Below are 20,258 nucleotides of genomic sequence, written 5' to 3'. Positions count from 1 at the left end.
TTTCGATACAACCCCCGTGTAGATATATAAGTATGTGGATGAGGGTGTTCACATATGTGTGTGTTTACGTGTCACACGTTGAAAACCAGTGGGTATCGTGGGTGGTGCTCTTCGACGATTACGCTTGTTCGCTTGGTGTGTGCCACTCAAAAAACAAATCGGTGAATTACGGACAAAATACAAAAACAGTCGTGTGTATCACTGCGTCTCTCCCTCTCCCGGCGATACAGCCGGTTCTTGACGAAATAAAAAAGGAAAAGAGAAGTCAAAGAAAGAAGAAGGAAACTCAAATGCTTACGCGTAAAGAAAAGATAAATGAAAGAGCGAATAAGTGATAAGACGACCGCCACCAGAAGCAAGTCAAACCATAAAGAAATGAAAAGGAAAAGAGAAAGAAAAAAATCAAACCGAAGCGCAAACAAAGACCAGACCACCTCCCTAGCGGCAAGTCGACGAAGACTACGGCATTCTAGGGAAGATGGTTGGCGTAAACTAAAAAATTTGTTGTTAATAGAAACGAGAAGAAGGTAAAAGAGACGAAACGAAACGAAACGAAACGAAAGGAAAAGAAAAGATAAGAAAATAACAGAAAAGAAAAGGCGCGGGCAAGGCGTGCCGCTTACCGGCGGACGTCCTCGACTTGTTCCTGGGCTTTTGCTGATGATGCTGATGCGCGCCGGGCGAGCCCGGATTGTTGGCGTGCGCGTTGCTCGCGTGAGCCGAAAGGAGCTTGGAATCGGCAGGGCTCACGACGCCGGGGACACCGGAATTGGCGTTACCGGCGCCGTGATGCGCCGCCGCGGCGAAAAGAGCGCCGACCGTCGTGCCTGAGTTGCCGTTGTTGTTGTTGTTGTTGTTGTTATTGTTGTTGTTGTTGTTGTTGTTGTGCGGATTGTGGGACGACGCGGAGGACGACGAGGAGGAGGACGTGGCCGTGCCGCCGGAGCCGCCGCCTCCCCCAGCACCCCCACCACCACTCAAATGATGATGATGATGATGGTGATGGTGGTGGGCAGCGTTGGGGTACTGCAAATGTTGATACATGTTGTAGGCGCTCGTCGCCGGGTCATACTGAGCCGAGGCCGAGGCTGCTGCCACGTGGTGACTGTTGGAGACGGCGGCTGCGGCGACCGCGGCTGCCGCAGCGGCCGCAGCGGCGGCGGCATAGCTGTCCCTGCCGCAGGGCGAGCTGCCCCCGGTGTTGCTCTGATACGCGTCCTGCTGCTGCTGCTGCGCCTGCTGTTGCTGCTGTTGACCACCGTTCGCTTGCTGGCTGCTCCCCGATTGGTTATTACCTTCGCGTTGTTTCACCTGTCCCGAGCTGGCCGCCGAGTTGTTGCTGCTAGCTCCGTTGTTCCCCGCGTTTCCACCGTGCTGCTGATGAGGCGGCGAAGGTGCCCCGTGATGATGTCCGAGCATCACCGTAGGTTTCACGTCGCAACTACCCGCACCGCTGGCTCCCAACGCGTCTTGATGATGCATAAACGCGCCCATCACCGCTGCGTGGGCCACGGCTGCTTGGTACTCGCTGCTACCACCGCCTCCTAGTCCGGACAAAGAGTTCGCTGCGCTTCCGTTGTTATTGCCGTTGCTCCCGCTCCCGCTGTTGTTCGTGGTGTTGTTGTTCGAGCTAGAAGTCGTACTCGCCGTTATGCTGTCCGGCGTAGCGTCCTTTGGTGGCGTTGGGGGAAACGAGAAAAGATGATGCGCTCCGCCGCCTGCCCCGTGACTCGACAAACTCCCCGTGGTGGGTGGTAGAGAGGAACCCAGTGGACTCTGCGGCTTGTCGTCGCTCACCGTTCCACCGGTCGATGCCGTTGTCGTTGGAAAACCCCATGGTGTTTTGGACGTGTCTGCCCCGCTCCCGGACAGCCAGGGATGGAGTACAGAACTGTGAAAGTGCGGCCGACAGACTTGGCTCACCGGACCGCTCGTCACGCCGCTGCTCGACATTCTCGCTGCAACAACGAATGGTAAGACCGTTAGGCTCTTCGACGAAACGGCGAGAGTCGGGTTAGAGATGATGGGTATAGATGGGAGGAAAGGAAGGAAGAAAGAAACCAAGAAAGAAAGAAAACAAGAGATCGTCTGGTATTGGAAAGCCGGAACGATCGGTGATAATCCGCGATAGAAGGAGAGGAAGAGAAAAGATACTTGATTCGTGCGTGCGCGGAATGATCGAGTTTTACGCCGATCGTAAAAGTACCTAATTGCGAGAGACGTCTTAATTAAGTGCGAGGCCCGGTTGCTGCTGTTATTATGGGGGTCTCTTCCTCTCTCTCTCTCTCTCTCTTTTCTCTTTCTCCTTATAGGAAGCCAAGTTATACGCGGCGTCGCGTCTCGCCTTATATGCGATAAAGCTCTACGAGTCGCGGCTCGCTCGCGTAATTAGCTCTTCATTAGCGACCGCTTCTTCGCGGGAGGAAGCCAACGAACGACAAAGACGACGACGAGGATTCGTCGTCGATGCTACCAACTACTACTCGCTATGGCCTTTCTCTCTTTCTCTCTTACTACGAACAGGAATTTTATTAGTTGGTATAGTAGTTGGAGTATATAATACACTTCCAGACCAGAAAGATAGAGAGAAGCAGAGAGGGAGAGAGGGGAAGAAAAAGAGACTTCTCTCTCCTGTATCTTATCTTATTATCGTCGAAGAGAGTCGCGTTTTATCTTGTAACTAGCGATCGGTGATACCTTCGCGACCTAACACGAATTCTCTGTGTAAGTTGTTGTCTGGTACGTCAGGTGTGATCTATCGATATTGCGTTGAAGTAAGTACGGTTCGTATGCCTTTTATGGTGTCTCTTACTATTATATCCTCTAATATATTTAACTCTTACTTGCTTTCCTATATTACCACGTTCGATCATTCTTATAAATGTGTCGTATCAAGTAATTACCAATGTCGACTATTATATTCTCTAGCTAGTCTATAAATATTCATATTTTCGTACGCGTGAACGGTAACGAAGAACATGTGTCATACAAAAAGCATGCTGTTTAAGAAAGAAAAAGAAATCCATTCAGTTTTGTCACGATAGATTTCCATCCCCGATAGAAAAGTCATTAACACCCCTCTCACGTGTGCTCGGTCGAATTCATCGCTAAGGGAGGAAATTCGAAAGGTAGAAGTCAGGATGCTCGCACGAAAGCTTCGCGTGCATACATTCTCTACGTGCTTACGGCGGATGAAGTTGGCCGACGAAGCATACGATCGATATATCGAGTGGAACTTGCCGGTACTGCTCCGCCACCTTCACGGCATACGCTGATAACGCGAGACTGTTTTGCCAAGCTCCGTTCCCGACTACTGCTACTCCTCCGTTTCTCTCTTTCTCTCTCTCTCTCTCTTCGATGCCCTCGATTCCCATTGAATTATGGGCATTAATTTAAGCTTTAAGCCCTCTACCATGGTGCTACCGTCTATTCCCTGCCGATTTATAGCGTCTCCATAATGCCACTACGCTTTTCCTCATCCGTGTATTTCATATCGAAAAAAATGAGAAAAACGAAAAAACCAGAGAAAGATATAGAAAATATTTCCCGTTTCTCTTTTATTCTTTTTCCTTTCAATTTTAATGATTCATCGATGAGACGCCAGGAGGATAACTTTCGTCTATTGGAATAGATCGCGATCGTCGAACGTCGTAGTTGTGATCCGAACACAAGGAGAAATTACAGATGCAACGTTGCGTTGCAGAAGAGAGGCAAAGGCAGCAAAGGGGGAAACGAGCGGCAGCTGCAGCGTCGTGCAATTAATCGGAGCCCAGCGATGTACCGCTTGTAATTGGATCTACTGCATTATAGCTGCGGTGAACGAGGATGAAAAGTAAACAGGCTATAGGACTCACTCTCCAAAATATTAATCGCGAACGATAACTTTTGCAGCTGCAACCTGCTCCTCTACCCCCCCCCCTCTCTCTCTCTCAGTACTCTCGCGCTCTGCTGGTGGTGTTCATCGGACATCGAATAAATCGAAAAAACATGCTATCTACGGGTAACGCTTAATTGATTCGCTAATCGTGAAATTTCCAACAAGTAGGTACATAACTACCTACATCCTAGCGTGTATAGTAGCAAAATCTATGAAATTCGTTCGATTATGCGAGCTTCGGTTGTGTCCGAACGTCGAGCACACAGTGGGTCAACGATTTACGATGAGGACGAGTTCGTTGGCCTTTCCTTCCTTTTCAGCGAAAAAACGCGTCGACGGGGAAGAGTGCGAAAAGAAGGATGAGGCGGAAAGAGGGAGGAAGAGGAGGAGGACGAGGAGGTGGAGGAGGAGGAGAGGGAGAGGAGACGGAGACAGAGAAAAAGAAGGAGATAGGAGGTGGCGCGAAAAATGAGCAGACAGAGGGAGCAGTTCGCACTCTCGACGCAATAAAAACTTCCATACCGAGCGATATTTATCGCTCTATGCCGCTCCGCCCTTCTCCCTCCATTCCACCCTCTCCTCTCTCTCTCTCTCTGTCGCTCCTTAATGCAACGAACCTTTTTACGGCGTTTCACGAAACTTTTTTGACCATCCTCCCCTTCTTTCTTTCATTCTTTCTTTCTTTTTTCCTTTCTTTCTTTTATTCTCTTTCCACCGCAAATATAACTCTCGGCCCGTTATCTCGACGATATTTTCGTCGACTCGGCTCGATTTAATCCCTCCTTCTCTCCCTAGTCACCGATCTATCGAAGGATGGACACCGACAGGCTGGTCGGCTAAGACTAAGCGATCGACCGACGTTACTTATATTTGTCCCACGAAATTCGAGATACAAAATTTCATTTATTTTTATTTAAACGTTATTATACGTATATATATACATATATGAGAAATGATCTCTCGAGCGTAGTATCTCTAAAGATCTTTTCTAACAAGATCTTTTCTTAAAACAAGAAAGTAATTAGGAATCATCGATCAACGTTTAATCATAGACGTGTCGTCGCGAGGAGTGATAAAATCCACGTGAGAAAAAGTTGGCATCGCGCGCGGCAATAAACGTCCTCTAGGTAAGTAATAGTACCTACTACCTTACTTACTACATGTGTGTGGAAACGAAAGAGAAAGAGAGAAACGAAAGAGAAAGAGAGAAATGATCTATGAGAGAAAAAAGAGAGAGGGAACGAACCGTCCGACAGAACTAGTCTCGTTTAGGTAACACGAGGACTCGAAGAAATTTCCTTTGGTGTTGATTCTCAGCGACATTATGATGGAAACGGGTCGTCGATCGAATATGGCGCCGCTTTTCCACGGCGACTGCTTTGAACGAACACCTTTTTTCTCTTTGCTTCTCTTATTTCTCTATCTTTATCTCTCTCTCTCTCTTGCTAAAACGTTCGCATCGCTAGTTAATAAAAAGCCAGATACGCGAGAGAAGCTCGTGAATCGTTGTGGGATCTATCGAAAACAATTCGTCGTCGTCTCGTTCCTATCCTTTTCTTATATTACTCGATATTGACGGCAGTCGAATATTATCGTCGACCGAACGCGTACGTAAGCGATGTCCAGCAACGCCGGAGCGACGAGCGATTCGATCCAACGATTTCTGGATAATAACTAGGCGGTTATAACGCGCCACGGAAACGGCCGTCGCGAGTATAGTCCGGCCATGAATATTCATGAAAAATCCATGGATATAATCGGCCCGCCGTGGAAACTGTGTGTGAGCGTGGACGCGCGCGCGCGCGCGAACGAGCGAGCTCGTACCATGGAAATCAAGATGGCGTCGAACGAACGTGGGCATCACTTATACGCGGATTTTCTCTCTCTCTCTCTCTCTCTCTCTCTCTCTCTCTTTCTCTCACTTTTTCTCTCTTTCCCTTTTTCGTATTTTTTCTCTCTTTTTTTGTATTGTGGCAATCGGTTTTTTATGCAGCTTTGGAATAGCGTACCCCCGTTCGATGTGTTCGCTTCGAAATTTAATGGGAGAACGATTTTACGATTTTCATTGGTTATACGCAGTACCCTAGTACAATACCCGCTCGAATATGAAATCGGTTTACGATCGTACGATTGATAACTGCAACAAAAAAAGTAAAAAAAAAAAAAAAAGAAAAATAGTAAAAAAAAAAAATAAAGAAGAGAACAAAAATTATGGTGCATCGCTTCGTGCCGATGTTTCCCGACGTTCAACCTTTTTCACTCCCTTTTTTTCGCTAACCACGCCCATGAAGAACGCAGTCCCTCTCTCTCTCTCTCTCTCTCTCTGTTTCACAGTTCATGCTATATGCCGAGAACCGTGGCAGCGGATAACGAATAAGTAACGCACGCGAGCATTGCAAAAAAAGAGGACGGTCTGCGGCGTCGACGGCAACGCCGTCATCACGGCGTCAGAGAATCGCAAAGGCAGCAAACAACACCGAAGCTTGGGCTACGTGATTCTCTCTCTTTCTTTCTCTATCTCCTTCTTTCTCGTATAAAGCACGTACCTATATGTATACCGATTTCGAATCGGCATGATAATTAAACGCAGATTTCACTTCGTTCTTAATTACGATAGGCTCGCCGTTCGACCAGTATTACCTTTCTTTTATATACTCTGCTATAAAATAGTTCACAATTATTTTCAAAACATATAAATTATTTCGACGTGACCGAGTATTATACATTTCGTGAAAAAAGAAAAAAGAATCAGATAAATTCTACGTAATATATACGAAATGCCTCCTTTGTTAACGAACTCTTCCCTTAATCTTTTCTACAATAGGAGAGAAACACGTTTAGATGTTACTATTATCATAGCGAGAAGAGAAAGAGATTTCACGAGTGACTCGTAATGTACCTAGCTGAAAATAATCCACTTGCACTCTTGGCACAAAGCAAGTGCTTATACGTAGGACAAACGAATACGCTCGAATGTGTTTCTGTGCCATTTAAAAGCACATGCTGAAAACTGCTCGAGAAAGAGAGTACGTGCTCGTCCTATGAATGATACTACAGCCGAGTCAGTAAGTGTATATCTCCATTTGGTCAGCATCCGACATCAAAGCGACCAGTACTCCAAATAATTAGCCGCCTCGAGCGAGCGTGTTCGAGCGTAAAGTAGAGAGAGAGACAGACAGACAGACAGATAGACAGAGAGAGAGAGAGAGAGAGAGAGAGAGAGAGAGAGAGAGAGAGAGAGAGAACCGCGGACTTTTGTTGAAGGCGTCGAGAACGAGCTCAAAGGGTCGAGAGGATTCAAAGCCGACATCGTACTGAAAGGACGATTCGTGCTTTTTCGTACTGGTGTATAAATACGTGTGTATGTGTATGTATGTACTACCTACGTATGTATGTATATATCTATGTATATCCGTGTATATACCGACGGCTCGTTTTCCCGACCATTTGCTTTTCGACACCTCTCCTCCTTCTCCTCTTCCTTCTCCTCCTCCTCCTCCTCCTTCTCCTCTTCTTCTTCTTCTTCCTACCAACCAACCAACCAGCTTAACCTTCTCCTCCTCCTCCTCCTCCTCCTCTTTTCGCGATAAGCAAAGTAATTCGTGCTATGAGTTTGCGAGGAATGAAAATCTTTTAAAAGGATAGCCAACTCGGAATGAGATAACGAACAAATTCGCGAGCAAACTCGTGTTTTTCCTCGTCTTTTCTTCTCGTTCGACTCAAAGGACGTGGAAAAAAAAGGGAAGATCTAAAAATAAGAATGCAACGCGGAAGAGAATTTTCTATCGAACTTTGTATGATGGTACTTAGACGCGTACCAGCCGTCCTCGTAAAAATATAAAAATCAAATGTGCAGGAAGCACGAAAATATACCTCGAGAAAATAACGTCTCATTTTCTGAAAGCACCCGTACCCCCGGAGCAATAACTGCGGCAGCGTTCAACGACGATAATAATACTGCAATTTCGTGCTGAAAAATATGCGTCTTCTCGTATGATTTGAAATGCCTCTCAGAAAAATTCTCTACCGAAACGTTCGTGTAGGAAGGTCCAGAACGGTGCGAAAAGAATTTCTGAAAGAAAGACTCGAGAGAGAGAGAGAGAGAGAGAGAGAGAAAGAGAAAGAAAGAAGAACCTACTGTGTGGCTCCCGTGACACGGAAGAAAACGAAGAGGCCGAATAAAAAATGAAGTAAGCAGGCAAACAAAAAAAGAACAAGAAAAAAAAGAAAGAAATAAAAGAAGTAGAAGGAAGGCGGTTTGCAAGGAGGACCGAGATTGATCGCGGTGAAATTGCATCGCGAGCTGCACATCTGCCAGCGCACAAAACTCGCAAAAGAGAGAAAGAGAGAGAGTGAGATAGAAAGAAAGAGAGAAAAAGAGAAAGAGAGAAAAAGAGAAAGAGAGAGAATGGAAAGAGGCTCCGCCTTCGGTTGGCGTGTGCATTTGCGCAAGATGGCGCCGTTCGGACGGCCGGTTGCACACGTTTTGCAGCAGCAGCAGCAGCAAGCAGCAAGCAGCAAGCAGCAGCAGCAGTAAACAGAAACACAGAGGAACTACGACAACGACAGCGACGGCGACGACGACGGCGACGACGACGGCGACGGCGACGGCGACGGTCACGGCGACGGCGACGGCGACGAGGAGGATGAGAGGACTACGAAGAGGAGGACAGCGACTGCCCTCCGGACCCTCTTCTTCCACGATCGGACGAGGAGGATGCGAGGGGAGGGGCCAGACTAAGAGAAGAGTGAAAGAGACAGAGATAGGTATGAAAGCAGCGCCTCCCGCGTGGCCTGCAATTACGTATGCACCTCTCTCAGAGGCAGCCCGTGGGCTTCGCGGTTGGCTGCGCTTCCTTCCTGTCTGCTGCAACCACCGTGCGTGCATTATGCATCCCGTTGCATGCGTCCATCTACCTTGTTTGTTTAGTATTTTTACTTTTACCAGTCCTCCGTCGTTTATGTTTCTCACCTAACTTTGTCTCCTACTCTCCTTGATAACTCTTCAAATTTATAGACATCTAAATTCTTTACGACATGAGTTTGTCTATGGAGTAAAAAGTAAGGTTTCAGATTTTAACGACTATGAAAATCATAAACCTTCCTATGCAATGATGTTAATATTATAATGAAAAGTGATTCAACGAAACGGAAACAGATTCAAAAGATAAAAATCATTTCTTGGAAATCAGACTCGCGAAAAAGGCTTAACGTAAGATCACGGGTGTATGTGTGTGTGTTTTGAAGCAAGTGCAGGCCTGAAATCATGGAAATCTTTGCGAAGATAAAAAAAGTGAAGAGAGAGAGAGAGAGAGAAAGAGAGAGAGAGAGATTTGATTCCGATTAGGACGGTCGTTTTTTGGGCAGCGCGAGGTAACAGAGGCCCGAGTATGATCCATGCACGTCGGCACGAATCAGGGATATCGCGTTCCAGGCCCTCGACGATCTAACCGGCTGGATCAAGTTTCCTACCTCCACCCCCTCCTCACCTCCTTTGCTTTTTCGTTACTCTTCTCTATCTCTTTTTGTCGAGCCAACTCACTTTTTCTTCTTCTTCATCTTCGTCTTCTTTTTCTTCCTCTACTTCTTCTTCTCTCGCCTCGAAAAAGTCGCTTTCTATTTTTTTACCCTGCACTTAATTCCAATTCTAAACAACCAAACGGGTACTTATCTCGCGAATATATTTCTAGTGTTTTGATAACGTGTAATTAACAAATGAACTGAAATGAAAAGTCTGTTTCTCTCTCTCTCTCTCTCTCTCTTTCTCTCTCTCCCTCTTTTTATCTCTTGTCCTCGATGAAACATTAATATTTTAATTAGCGGGTACCAGAAGGGACGACACCGTTTCGTCGCAGCTGGTCGTTGAACCGAGAGACTTTTTTTCTATTCCCTAGCCGGAGGGGTTGAAACTACCACCACCTATCTCGCGTGAAGCTAGGTCGCACGTATCAACGCGCTCTTCCTTGATAACTTTCTTCGACACGACGATGGAGTAGGTACGTATGTATACGCTCAGGGCTTTAGACTCGTGTAATATATTTAACACGTCGTTGCCTTTCGTAATTCTCTTTACAAGAGAAACAAAGAGTAGATATCTCTTCTTCTATCTTAAAATACCTACGAGTGGTTATTCAAGAAAAAAAGAGAGAGAGAGAGAGAGACGGAGAAAAAAAGAAACGACTTTATAACATCGCAATTTTCTCAACAACAAATATATACACTCGACACCTAATCAAAAGATTTCTTTTCTTTCTCTTAAACCCCTAGGATAACACCTAACTTAATAGAGATATCTCATTACACGCGAACTACCACAAAGAAAAAGAAGAAATCGCTAAACGCATTGTCAATTCCCAGCCAGCTATCAGCAATATCCACCTGGATACACAATGTATAATTATGACATAATATGAATAATACATGGCGTCTCTATCCAAGAATGCAGGTCTCCAAGTATTTCAAATGGTTGTTCGATAGATCGAACTATTTACACGGTACTCGTTTGTATCTACGTATCTACATACAAAATAAAAACAGAAAAAAAGAGAAGAAGAAAAAAGGCGATATCTCGTGAAATTTCTCAAAGTCTGGGTGAAGATTGTAGGATGATAAAGAAAAGAAGAAAAAAAAAGGAAAAAAAAAAGAAAAAAATAAAGAAGAAGAAGAAGAAAGAAGAAGAAGAAAGATAGAGAGAGAAAAAAGAGGAAAGAAAAACAAAGTATAAATAACGAAGAAAATAGGAAAGAAAAAAAGAGTGACAGAGAGAAAGACAGAAGATGGTCGGTACTCACTGTGGGCGTAGTGCGCCGCCGCGGCGGCGGGGTGGTGGGCGGTGGGTCCGGCATGGGGGTAGTAACCCCTGTAGTCGGTGGGATTGCCCACGACTCCGGCCACCCCGGCGGCCGCCGCCGAGGGCGGCTCCAGGGACGTCCGAGGTGGTTCGTACCACCTAGCCGCACTCGACTCGCTGCTCATGTCCATTTTGTCTCCGAAATTTTCTTTCTTTTTTTTTTCTTATCCTCCGCCACCTCCTCCTCCTCCTCCTCCTCCTCCTCCTCCTCCTCCTACGCCTCCTCCGCCTCCTCCTCCTCTCCTGCTCTTAAGGAAGCTCGATTCTCTCAAGATTCTCTTCTCGCGTGAAACCGAGAGAGAAACGGAAAGATAGGAAGGAAGAGAAAGAAAGAGAAAGAAAAAAAAGAATGGATTCTGGAAGAGAAAGAGAAAGAGAGATAGAGTGAATGAGAGAGAAAAGACGATAGAGAAAGAAGAAGAAGAAGAAAAAGAGGATTAAGAGAGCTGCCAATGACGCATCTTCTCTTCCGCTAGCTTGGTCCACCCGACGCCCATCGAGTTCATAGGTAATCCTCTGATTGAATCACTCAGGATAGAGGAAAAGAGACGGAGAGAGATTGGTAGAGGAGGTCTCCTCGATCGATGTAATCGACGGTCCTGCCTCGGCGCACGCTGAAACAATCGAGAAGAGATGGTTATTGGTTTATGGTGCCGATCGAACCTGATACCTATCGCGAGATCTCGACGATCCCTCCTCGATCATAGATTTTATCTAACGATTTTCTGTCTGACGTAAGCCATTTTGAAAACTCCCCTCGCTCCGTCTTTGTCTCACTTTTGTTTTTCTTTCTTCAGAATCAATTGCCAAACTCGATTAACCATAAACGTCCTCGCGGTGTCCGCGATCCTTCGCGAAACTTTCAACGCGTCGTCCCATGGAAATTTTCTCTCTTTTATATATTTAACTCGTTGCAGAGTTTATTCGGTACCACCGTGTACGTACTTTTTCTCCGTCACTTTCTTCAACGACGAAGAGAAAGAGAGACATCGTCTCGTAAATTACAAGAAACTCGATACGTGAGAATCGAGTCGCGAACTACGCGAACCAAGATTTATACTACCTTTATCGACGGCTATAAATAATTTGTCATAGTCTTTACGGACTCTCAATGGGTCTCTCACTGCAAACCATACTCGATTACATTGTAAGGAGAAACGTTTTCTCGATCCCCTCATTACGTACCGTTAATCGACGATATTCATTATTATCAGCGATCCTTCGTGGTAATGATGCTACCAAATGTTTCAACGTTGTAACGTTACTAATCGTTAATATTGTTTTCGTAATGATCTATCGATTCTCGAAAATCTCGATAGATATATCGACGGTACTTCACTCTTGGACACGCTCAATAGAACTGGAACGAGCTATCTATACGAATGATCGATACGGATTCTAACGAAATCCTAACGAGATTAGAAAAATTAATAAACGAAACTTACCTACCGGATATGAATGAAACGGAAAATCTTGAAAATACGCGACGATACCGATAAAAGGGAAGATCTTTCCTTAATTGCCACCTGATCAGTGCTTTAGTGGGAACACACTGAGGTACTCGACGATAAAGTGGCACAAAACGATTTATCAATAAACTCGTGGCCGATCAAGGTCATCGGTGACGCAATCAAACGAGGGAGAAAGAGCGGAGAGAGAGAGAGAGAGAGAGAGAGAGAGAGAGACAAGTCCCTCTTCGATCCGCTCGCCCCCTTCAAAATATCGAGCCGATTCTTTCAACGATGCCACACGAAAAAAAGAAAGAGGCAGACTCTAACCTTGGAATTATAAATAATCAATTGCAACGATAACTATCGCAACCCGCTAATTAAATTATGAATTCGGAAATTAAAAGAAGAACAAACATTTCGTACGAAATTCATGAAATATTAAATTCGTGAAATATTAATCGATAAAAAAAAAAAGAAAAAAAGAACAATAATTTTAGATTGTAATTGGTATTAATTCACTGTCTAAGAGATGGATATCTATTGAGAAATGAAAGAGAGTAAAGGATGTTGGTCGATCGTTGATAGGATCGATTTGGTTTCGGTAGGCGATACTTCTTTTTTTATTTTCCTTATCGTTCGCAAAACGGAGTCCACGAAAATTGTCCTCTCCAAGGAGAGAGCAAATAAAATACTCGAAAACGATAGCTGATAAGATAATGAGCAAGGGAGCCGTTGGATAAGATTACTGTTGCCGGAATGCGCCCGTCTATCCAGCGATTGATTTTCAACGAACATTTTGTTCTGTTTTTTTTTTTTTTCTTTTCTTTTTCTGTTTTCTTTTTTTCTTTTTCTTTCGCCCTTATAGCCCATCAAGAGATTTCCATTCTTGCGATTCGGTCCACCCTCTTATCGGGTGACCTTTATTCTCTTATTTACATATCATTATTTAATCCGACGGTCTATATAACGATCGAGTACCATGTTACAATCTATAAAAGACAAATGCTATCAATAAATATCGAGAGAAAAGATAAAAATAAAATCCGTTATTATTTTCCCGTGCATTATGAGCCGTTCAAATAATCATCACGATTTTCTTTCTTTCTAATATTTACAAGGGATATTTCCTTAAAAAAAAAAAAAAAAAAAATATGGCAAAAATCGTCGGTGAAATTTGGACGATTATCATTGCAACATCGATCGATCATGTTTCACTCAAAATTTGACGGGATCGATCAGAGTTTATCGTCGCGATTATCTTTATGATTATTCTGCCAATTCGATTCGGATTACTTGAATAATATATTTTTATATTTCAATGGCTACGCATCTATATACGTAGCTGACTATATGCGTTTCTCCCTCTTGCACTTCGGACAATTCTTTTGATAACGACTCGATTCAATATCCACTCGTGATATCGCGCTGGCACGTAATCGACTGAATATTTATTACAAAATTTCTTTTTTACACCGCGATCAAAATTACGAAAACAAATGCGAAAAAGAAGAGCAAGAGGAAAGAACAAAAAAAAAAAGAAAGAAAAAGAAAAGAGAACGAAGAAAGAAAAGGAGAAAGCAAGGCGCTTCCTACGATTTTCCTAGAATAATAAAAGGAACTATTTTTTTTTCTCTCGAAGATCTAAGCACCAATTTTTGTACGTCGAACCGAAGAAAGATAAGAGGACCTTCCTGAAGATAACGAACGTTGAACTATCACTGAGACTTTGACCGAATACGAGATTACGAGATTACGAGGCCGTTAATTCGCAGACTAGAAAGCAAGATAGTTGTATAGAGAGAAAGAGAGAGATAGAAAGAGAGAGGGGGACGGAGAGGGGGGAGGGGGAGGGGGAAATCCTCTAATCTAAAAAAAGAATCCAAGTTCTTCTAGACACGCTAGACGTTTACGACTGGATTAATCAATCAAACTTACGTTCATTAAGATTATCACCCATTAGATAAATCTATGAAAACTAAAGTATACTCGACAATGATTATTTTTGTTTCCTATTTATTCTAACGACGAAGAAGAGAAAGAAATAAAAAATCAAATTTGAAAACATCCGAAAAATTTCTTATCTATTCGAAAACACACGTCCCCAAAGTCGAAGACTACCCAACGATCGTCGGAGAGTTCCATCGTAACCATCAGCTCGATCACGTATCACCTTCTAATCTTATCGAAATTCGTTAATCTCGTCTTCCTTGAAAGCAACGAAAACGGTTAAGTTTTGGGCAGGTGAAGACCACGTGTCATACGAAAAGAGAAAGAAAGAGATATCTGTACTACCTACACACTTTGGAAAATTCTGTAATCGTTGGAATCTTTTAAAATGGAGAGAAATTCTGTGACTACGCTAAAACTAATTCTTTCTTTCTTATTTTTCTCCTTTTTTTTCTTTTTTTTTTTTAATTTTTTTTCGACTCAAAGAAACTTATGCTCTTCTTCGATGTCACGATAGGAAAAGTGTCGTTGACAACACGTTGACCAAGACGAAAATATCGACCAACGATTTGTAACGCACGAAAAGCTTGTTGAAATACGAGGACATAGTTTGAAGTATCTCTCGATACTGAGTACACACTGGATTTCTCGCGATTACAATAGCACCGTCACTCGTCCGTGTATTTTTTTTTCTCTAGGGGATCTCGTAGAGAGAGAGAGAGAGAGAGAGAGAGAGAGAGAGAGAGAGAGAAGAGAGAAAAGGAAAAAAGAAAGAAAGAAAGCAAGAAAAAAGATAAAAAGAAATCAAATATCGAAAGAAGAAGACGTTGCACGAGTGTGTATGCGCGCGTAGGGTGCGAGCCTCGGAACTCGCACAATCGTGGCCGTCGCTCGAGCAACGGGGCCCGATATATCGGACCCCCTATCGAATCCCTCTATCGTCTCGATCTTTTACTCTCCTTCTTCCTTTCCTTTGGTCGAGGAAAGCCGATATCTTCTTGAGTAATACACCGTTCATGTCGAGGACACGACACGAAGGTCGCGACGGATCATTCGAGGATCACAAAAATTGCACCGAAACGAGGAACGTAATATCAATGTCAGGAAATTTAAGAAAATTAATAACGAAAAAGTTACGTTCGTTCGATCATTAATATAATTTCTAATCTCCATGCTCTTCTATCCGAGTATAAAATTCTAAAAATATAAAATAGGTAACATCATGTTTCTACTAAAGTGAAAAAAATAAAGAAGATATTTGTTAAGTACCGTGTACTTAGTTATTATAGTTTCGGTAATGCACAACTTCAATAAAAGTGATAACAAATTGAAGTAGGTAAGTACTTGTCAATGTACAAGTTGCAAACACGTTTTAATGAAAGTTGTTATCTCTATGCCTATACTAATACTCGCAATCCTCGGATTAAAATTATGATTTAGGTAGATATATGTTGCTTCGTATACACTCGTACCGATCAAAATCTAGTCAATAAAACAAACGATAAACGTTTCTAATCCAAAAGATCGACCGATCGTATTTTCAATCCTTCAAATTTCGACTCTTCAGTTCTTTCTTTTCTTTTTTTTTCTTTTTCTAATTTCAAGGGAAATCGATAAAGTACTTGCGTGATACGGTACGAGTGATACAGCGCAAACTCGAAATTTTCGAAAATGGCAATAGATCTAGATAGTTTTGCAGGTAATTCGCGTGGACACGAATTCTATAGTAAACGGGGCAACAACTCAGAGATACTTGAAATGCACCGTCGCGCTAATAAGCGAGGGTAATTCGCGGCTAATAAACGAAAACACAAACCGCCGAGCCGTTTATTATACTTGCAAATTGGCAATTATACCAAGTGGGAGAGGGGGCACGGCATATCGTGTTCCTTCGCCGGCTCTTTCATCGTGATACTCGGAGTAATACTAGCTTTTTCCGTTTTCGAATATTCAAAACAACAAAAAAAAAAAACAAGAAAAAATAGAAAGAAAGAAAAAAGAAAAGAAAAAATTTGATAAAAAAGACGAGAAGAACGAAGGAATTATCGGTCGAGTTTTCGCGGTAAGGAATTTTTTCAAGTAGGTACGTAGTAATACGCCGCTGTTGTTTGGAATTTTGGTTGGATCTCTCGAGTTACGGCCTCGAAGCACACCTTCTAACCGTGAAATTTCTCTTTTCGACGATTCGAAAGAAAAGGAGAATCCTTCTTTGGTAGAGAAAGAGAGAGAGAGAGAGAGAGAGAGAGAGAGAGAGAGAGAGCTACCTGTTTGCCAGCCTCGAAGTCCTGTACCCGACGGAGCTGGCCACTCGAGCGTACTCGACTTTCGTTCTCCCGTCAAAGCAAATCCGTTCTTCGCTTTTACGCCTTGCCGATTGCGTCTTTCGAAGGTCTTCTACTCATCCTTTCAACAACAACCATTGTACGCTCTACGAACGAAATTCAACCATGTTTCGACGATATTCAAAGGGAAGAAAACGAGAAAGTAATAAGGAAATAAAATGAAGAGAGAGAGAGAGAGAGAGAGAGAGAAATAAAATAAAATGAAAAACACGAGAATCTAATCCAGATTTTAATCCGTCTAATCGCAAACTGACACGAAGATCGAACGATAACGTCGTCAATACCATTACGATAACTTCGCTCTCTCTAAAAAATATTTTTATTTATTTTATGTCACAACTGAAATATTTGATTACTCGAAACGACACCGCTGATATCTCTGAATTCATTCTTAATGAGAGAAAGACGTCGGCTGCTATAAGGAGGCTCACAGCCAACTCGCATAAATTTATCTAATTCGCTTGCTTTCAAACGATTCTAACGACCGTCGGAAGCCTACGTACGCCGTTCTGCCTCCTCCGCCCTCTTTTCTAGACGTTTTCAGTCAACCTCGATTACGTCTCTTACTTAGCCTATATTTAGTTGCTTTGCATCCGTCGCGAGCTAATATCTTAAGAGATAGGAAGAAACGAAAGACGAGAGTATCGCGTTAACTCGGTAACGCGACGATCCTACAAATAACAACAAATTGACGAACACGCCGAACGACGGGAACGATAAAAAGAGACAAAAGGAAAACTGAAAACGTAGTGGATACTATTTTTGATGGTGCCACAATGCGATCGTGGACTTTGCTATTTCCATCATACGACTAAGAAACCTGTCAAACCTATCGCACATTTCTTGTCCATACTCGAGTATCATAATTCTATTACTATCGACGGCCGATTACCGATCGAAAAGATTTATTTTCGATTCGACTTAAAAAAAAAGAAAAAAAAAACACAAGATGTATTCACGTACCTACCCAAAAAGAAATCTCCCAAGGAAGATACGCTTCGATCTACTCCAGAAATCTCTCTTTTAGATATCCAACAACGCAATGTCACACTGTCGACAAATATTTGTCAAGACGATAAGGTTAGTATCGTCGATGATTTGATCGTTTGCCGACTGTCGATTTTCGGCGGATCGAGAAAGTAAGACAAAGACGGAGATAGATGGATATATGTACTTTTGATAATCCAATCGAGGCAACGATTCGCCGGCGCTTTCGAGATACCGATCCGATTCTTACCTTATCACGAAGAAGCGTGGATCCCGGGGCAGAGAAAAGAACGATAATAGCAGCACGACGCCGGCGAACCGGCGAGCTTCGTGAAAAAAGCTGGCCGTTCGTACGAAGTAGTAGTGGGGAGGGGGGAGGTTACTATCTCGTTATCACTATTTTACCACCAACACTTTACACCGTACACACACACAGCACATCGTGGCGCGTTCCAAAGTATTGTTTTTCTTCTTTCCTTGGATAGTCTCTGTCTTTCTCTCTCTTTCTCTCTCTCCTCTCTCGCTCTGTATGTGTCTCTGTCTCTCTTCTGTAACTGCCTCGCGACAATCAGATATCTCTCTCTCTCTCTCTCTCTCCCTATCTCGCTCCTTCGAATTTTTTTCCTTGCATATGTCCGTATCTCTCACGAATAATCATCAAGAACGAAAGTCGAAAGGAAATAATAATACCGATTAAGATCGAGAACAAGTATTTGACAACTGTTCTCTCTCGTTGTCCTTCCACTTGTATTTATTTCTTTCGCTCTCTCTCTCTCTCTCTCTCACCCACACTGTGGTTGAGGGGGGTGGGCAGGTACTCGTTTCGAAGTTTGATGTATATGATTATTGTAAGAGAAACGCGCGCGCGCGCGCAAACACTCGACCCTCGATGCGTCTTATGTGGCACCCGGCGCGGAACTAAGGCGCACGAAAACACGGGCCTACGTGGCCCCCACGTTCACCCGGCTTCGGTTACGTTCGCCGTTCCTCGGCAAGCTACGGTTACGCCTACGAACACGGGTCCAACCTACCGCGGGCGTTGACTCATCTCCACTCTCTTCTCTCTCTCTCTCTCTCTCTCTTTGTCTCTATGTCTCTCTCTGTCTCTCTCTCTCCTTCTCTCTCTTCATCTCCCACCACTGACCCACCTCTACCTCCACAAACCCCGTCAAAGTAGTAAAGAGACAACTCCGTCGCGTCTCTTCTCTTTACCTTTACCGTGTGCTTTCCTACTTTTCCAACATCGGGAATGCTCGTTTATGCAGATTAATCGCATACTTTCGAGACTTTTCAAGATGCTACGAATGCATGGAATTGTTTTCTGACTTGTTATGCTTAGGCGTTACCTCGGGGTTACTAAGGGGAGGAAATGTCAGTGAAATGTTCGACAATTGTCCAGACGCGGGCAATCGGTTCAATTATAATCGTTGACGCGTGTTACATTTTATTACCGACGATATTTATATCGCAGAATACTCACGCACACGATTTCTTGATTATTTGTTTTTGTTTCGACATCTCTCGTACGGCGATCGAGCGATCGACACTTATCTCGGCGATAATACTCGGAGAAAAGTCAAATCTCTGCGGATTCCAATTAAGTAGGTAGGTATCTCGGGAGACGGATCAAGATGTCCTATGATAATCTTATATCGGATAGCGCAAGAAGAACACAAAATCTGTCTCTCAATAAGGAGATTAATCGTGAGAAGGTTTCGAGATCTTTTTCTTGGTCCTCGAGAGAGGAGAAAAAGAGAGTATCTAAGTTGCGCGTGCGCGTATGTTTGAGGTGACGAGTAGAGAAAAGAGAGAGAATCTCTTTCTCTCTCTCTCCCTCTTTCTCTTTCGTAGTGGTGTCTCGGTAGGATCGGTGGCCGAATTTAGATCGAATCGGGGAAAGCGTGGCGCGTGCCGCGCGCGAAAGATCACGTCGAAGATACAGAGAGAGAGAGAGAGAGAGAGAGAGAGAGAGAGAGAGAGAGAGAGAATCCTCGTGGTGCGTACGCCTGTTTTTCTCTTTCTCTCTTTCTCTTTCTCAAGCGCGAGTAAGCCGATCTCGATGCCGCTACCATCGCCACGGGCTCCTTCCTATCTAGATGAGATACGGCTCCCTTGATCGAGATATATCGTTCCCACCCTCCTAAAAAAACTCGCCCGATTTCAGCATCTCCAATAACAATAGGAAGAAAAAAGAGAGAGAGAGAGAGAAAGGACAGAGATGGGAGATTAAAAGCAAAGAACGATAACGATAGATAAAATAATTCGTCGAATAAATAGATAGAAAGAGTATCTATGTATCAGTTCTATCTAAAAGATAGAACGAAAATAAATATTATTGAGGATTCGTTAAAGACAAAATCAAGCGCGATAAAGCTCTGATTTGTTTTGCTGAAAAATCTCTACTTTATAAAGCGTGGTGATTCTTGGAGGATATTTCGTGGAGAAGAGAAAGGAGAGAGGGTCTCGCGTGGCTCACACGCACGCGGAGGAAGAAGAAGCTTACGAGGACGGAGAGGGAGGTATAACGAAGGAGTAGGGGGAAAAGCAGAGGAGGGGTAACGGCGTCGCTCGAGAAGCAAGAGAAAGATGGCTATATGCGTGTATAGAAAGAGAGAGAGAGGGGGGGAGAGAGAGACGGAGTAGGGGAGGGGGTGGCTGCGTTGCCGAGTCGCCGGCTGGCTGGCTGGCTGGCTGGAGTACCGGCGGAGTACAACCGAACAATCTGTAGAAGCTTGTCCAGGACGAGAGAAGTCCGTAGATCAGCCAATCAGATAGGCATACCCCCTCTCGTCCATTGTCACAAA

General features: G+C 43.8%; 1 protein-coding gene across 4 annotated transcripts in view; it reads right to left on the bottom strand.

Annotated features, from left to right (window-relative positions):
• Positions 1–18,565, bottom strand: part of LOC127067938 (GATA-binding factor C-like) — a 61,665-nt gene extending 43,100 nt beyond the window's left edge. For 2 of the 4 annotated variants that reach the window (XM_051003407.1, XM_051003408.1), the window contains exons 1-2: positions 10,669–10,918; positions 624–1,958 (exon numbers count right to left, since the gene is read on the bottom strand). In XM_051003407.1, the coding sequence (XP_050859364.1) occupies positions 624–1,958; positions 10,669–10,858 (1,525 nt within the window). In that variant the 5' untranslated portion in view covers positions 10,859–10,918. Of the gene's footprint in view, positions 1–623; positions 1,959–10,668; positions 11,342–17,704 lie in introns of those variants that run through there. The other 2 variants (XM_051003411.1, XM_051003409.1) reach the window with 2 other exon arrangements.
• Positions 18,566–20,258: the final 1,693 nt, after the last annotated feature.

This window comes from Vespula vulgaris, chromosome 12 (assembly GCF_905475345.1).
Source record: "Vespula vulgaris chromosome 12, iyVesVulg1.1, whole genome shotgun sequence".
Taxonomy (NCBI): Eukaryota; Metazoa; Arthropoda; class Insecta; order Hymenoptera; family Vespidae; genus Vespula; species Vespula vulgaris.
The sequence above is the reverse complement of the archived record's forward strand: the minus strand, read 5'-3'. Positions and strand labels throughout refer to the sequence as shown.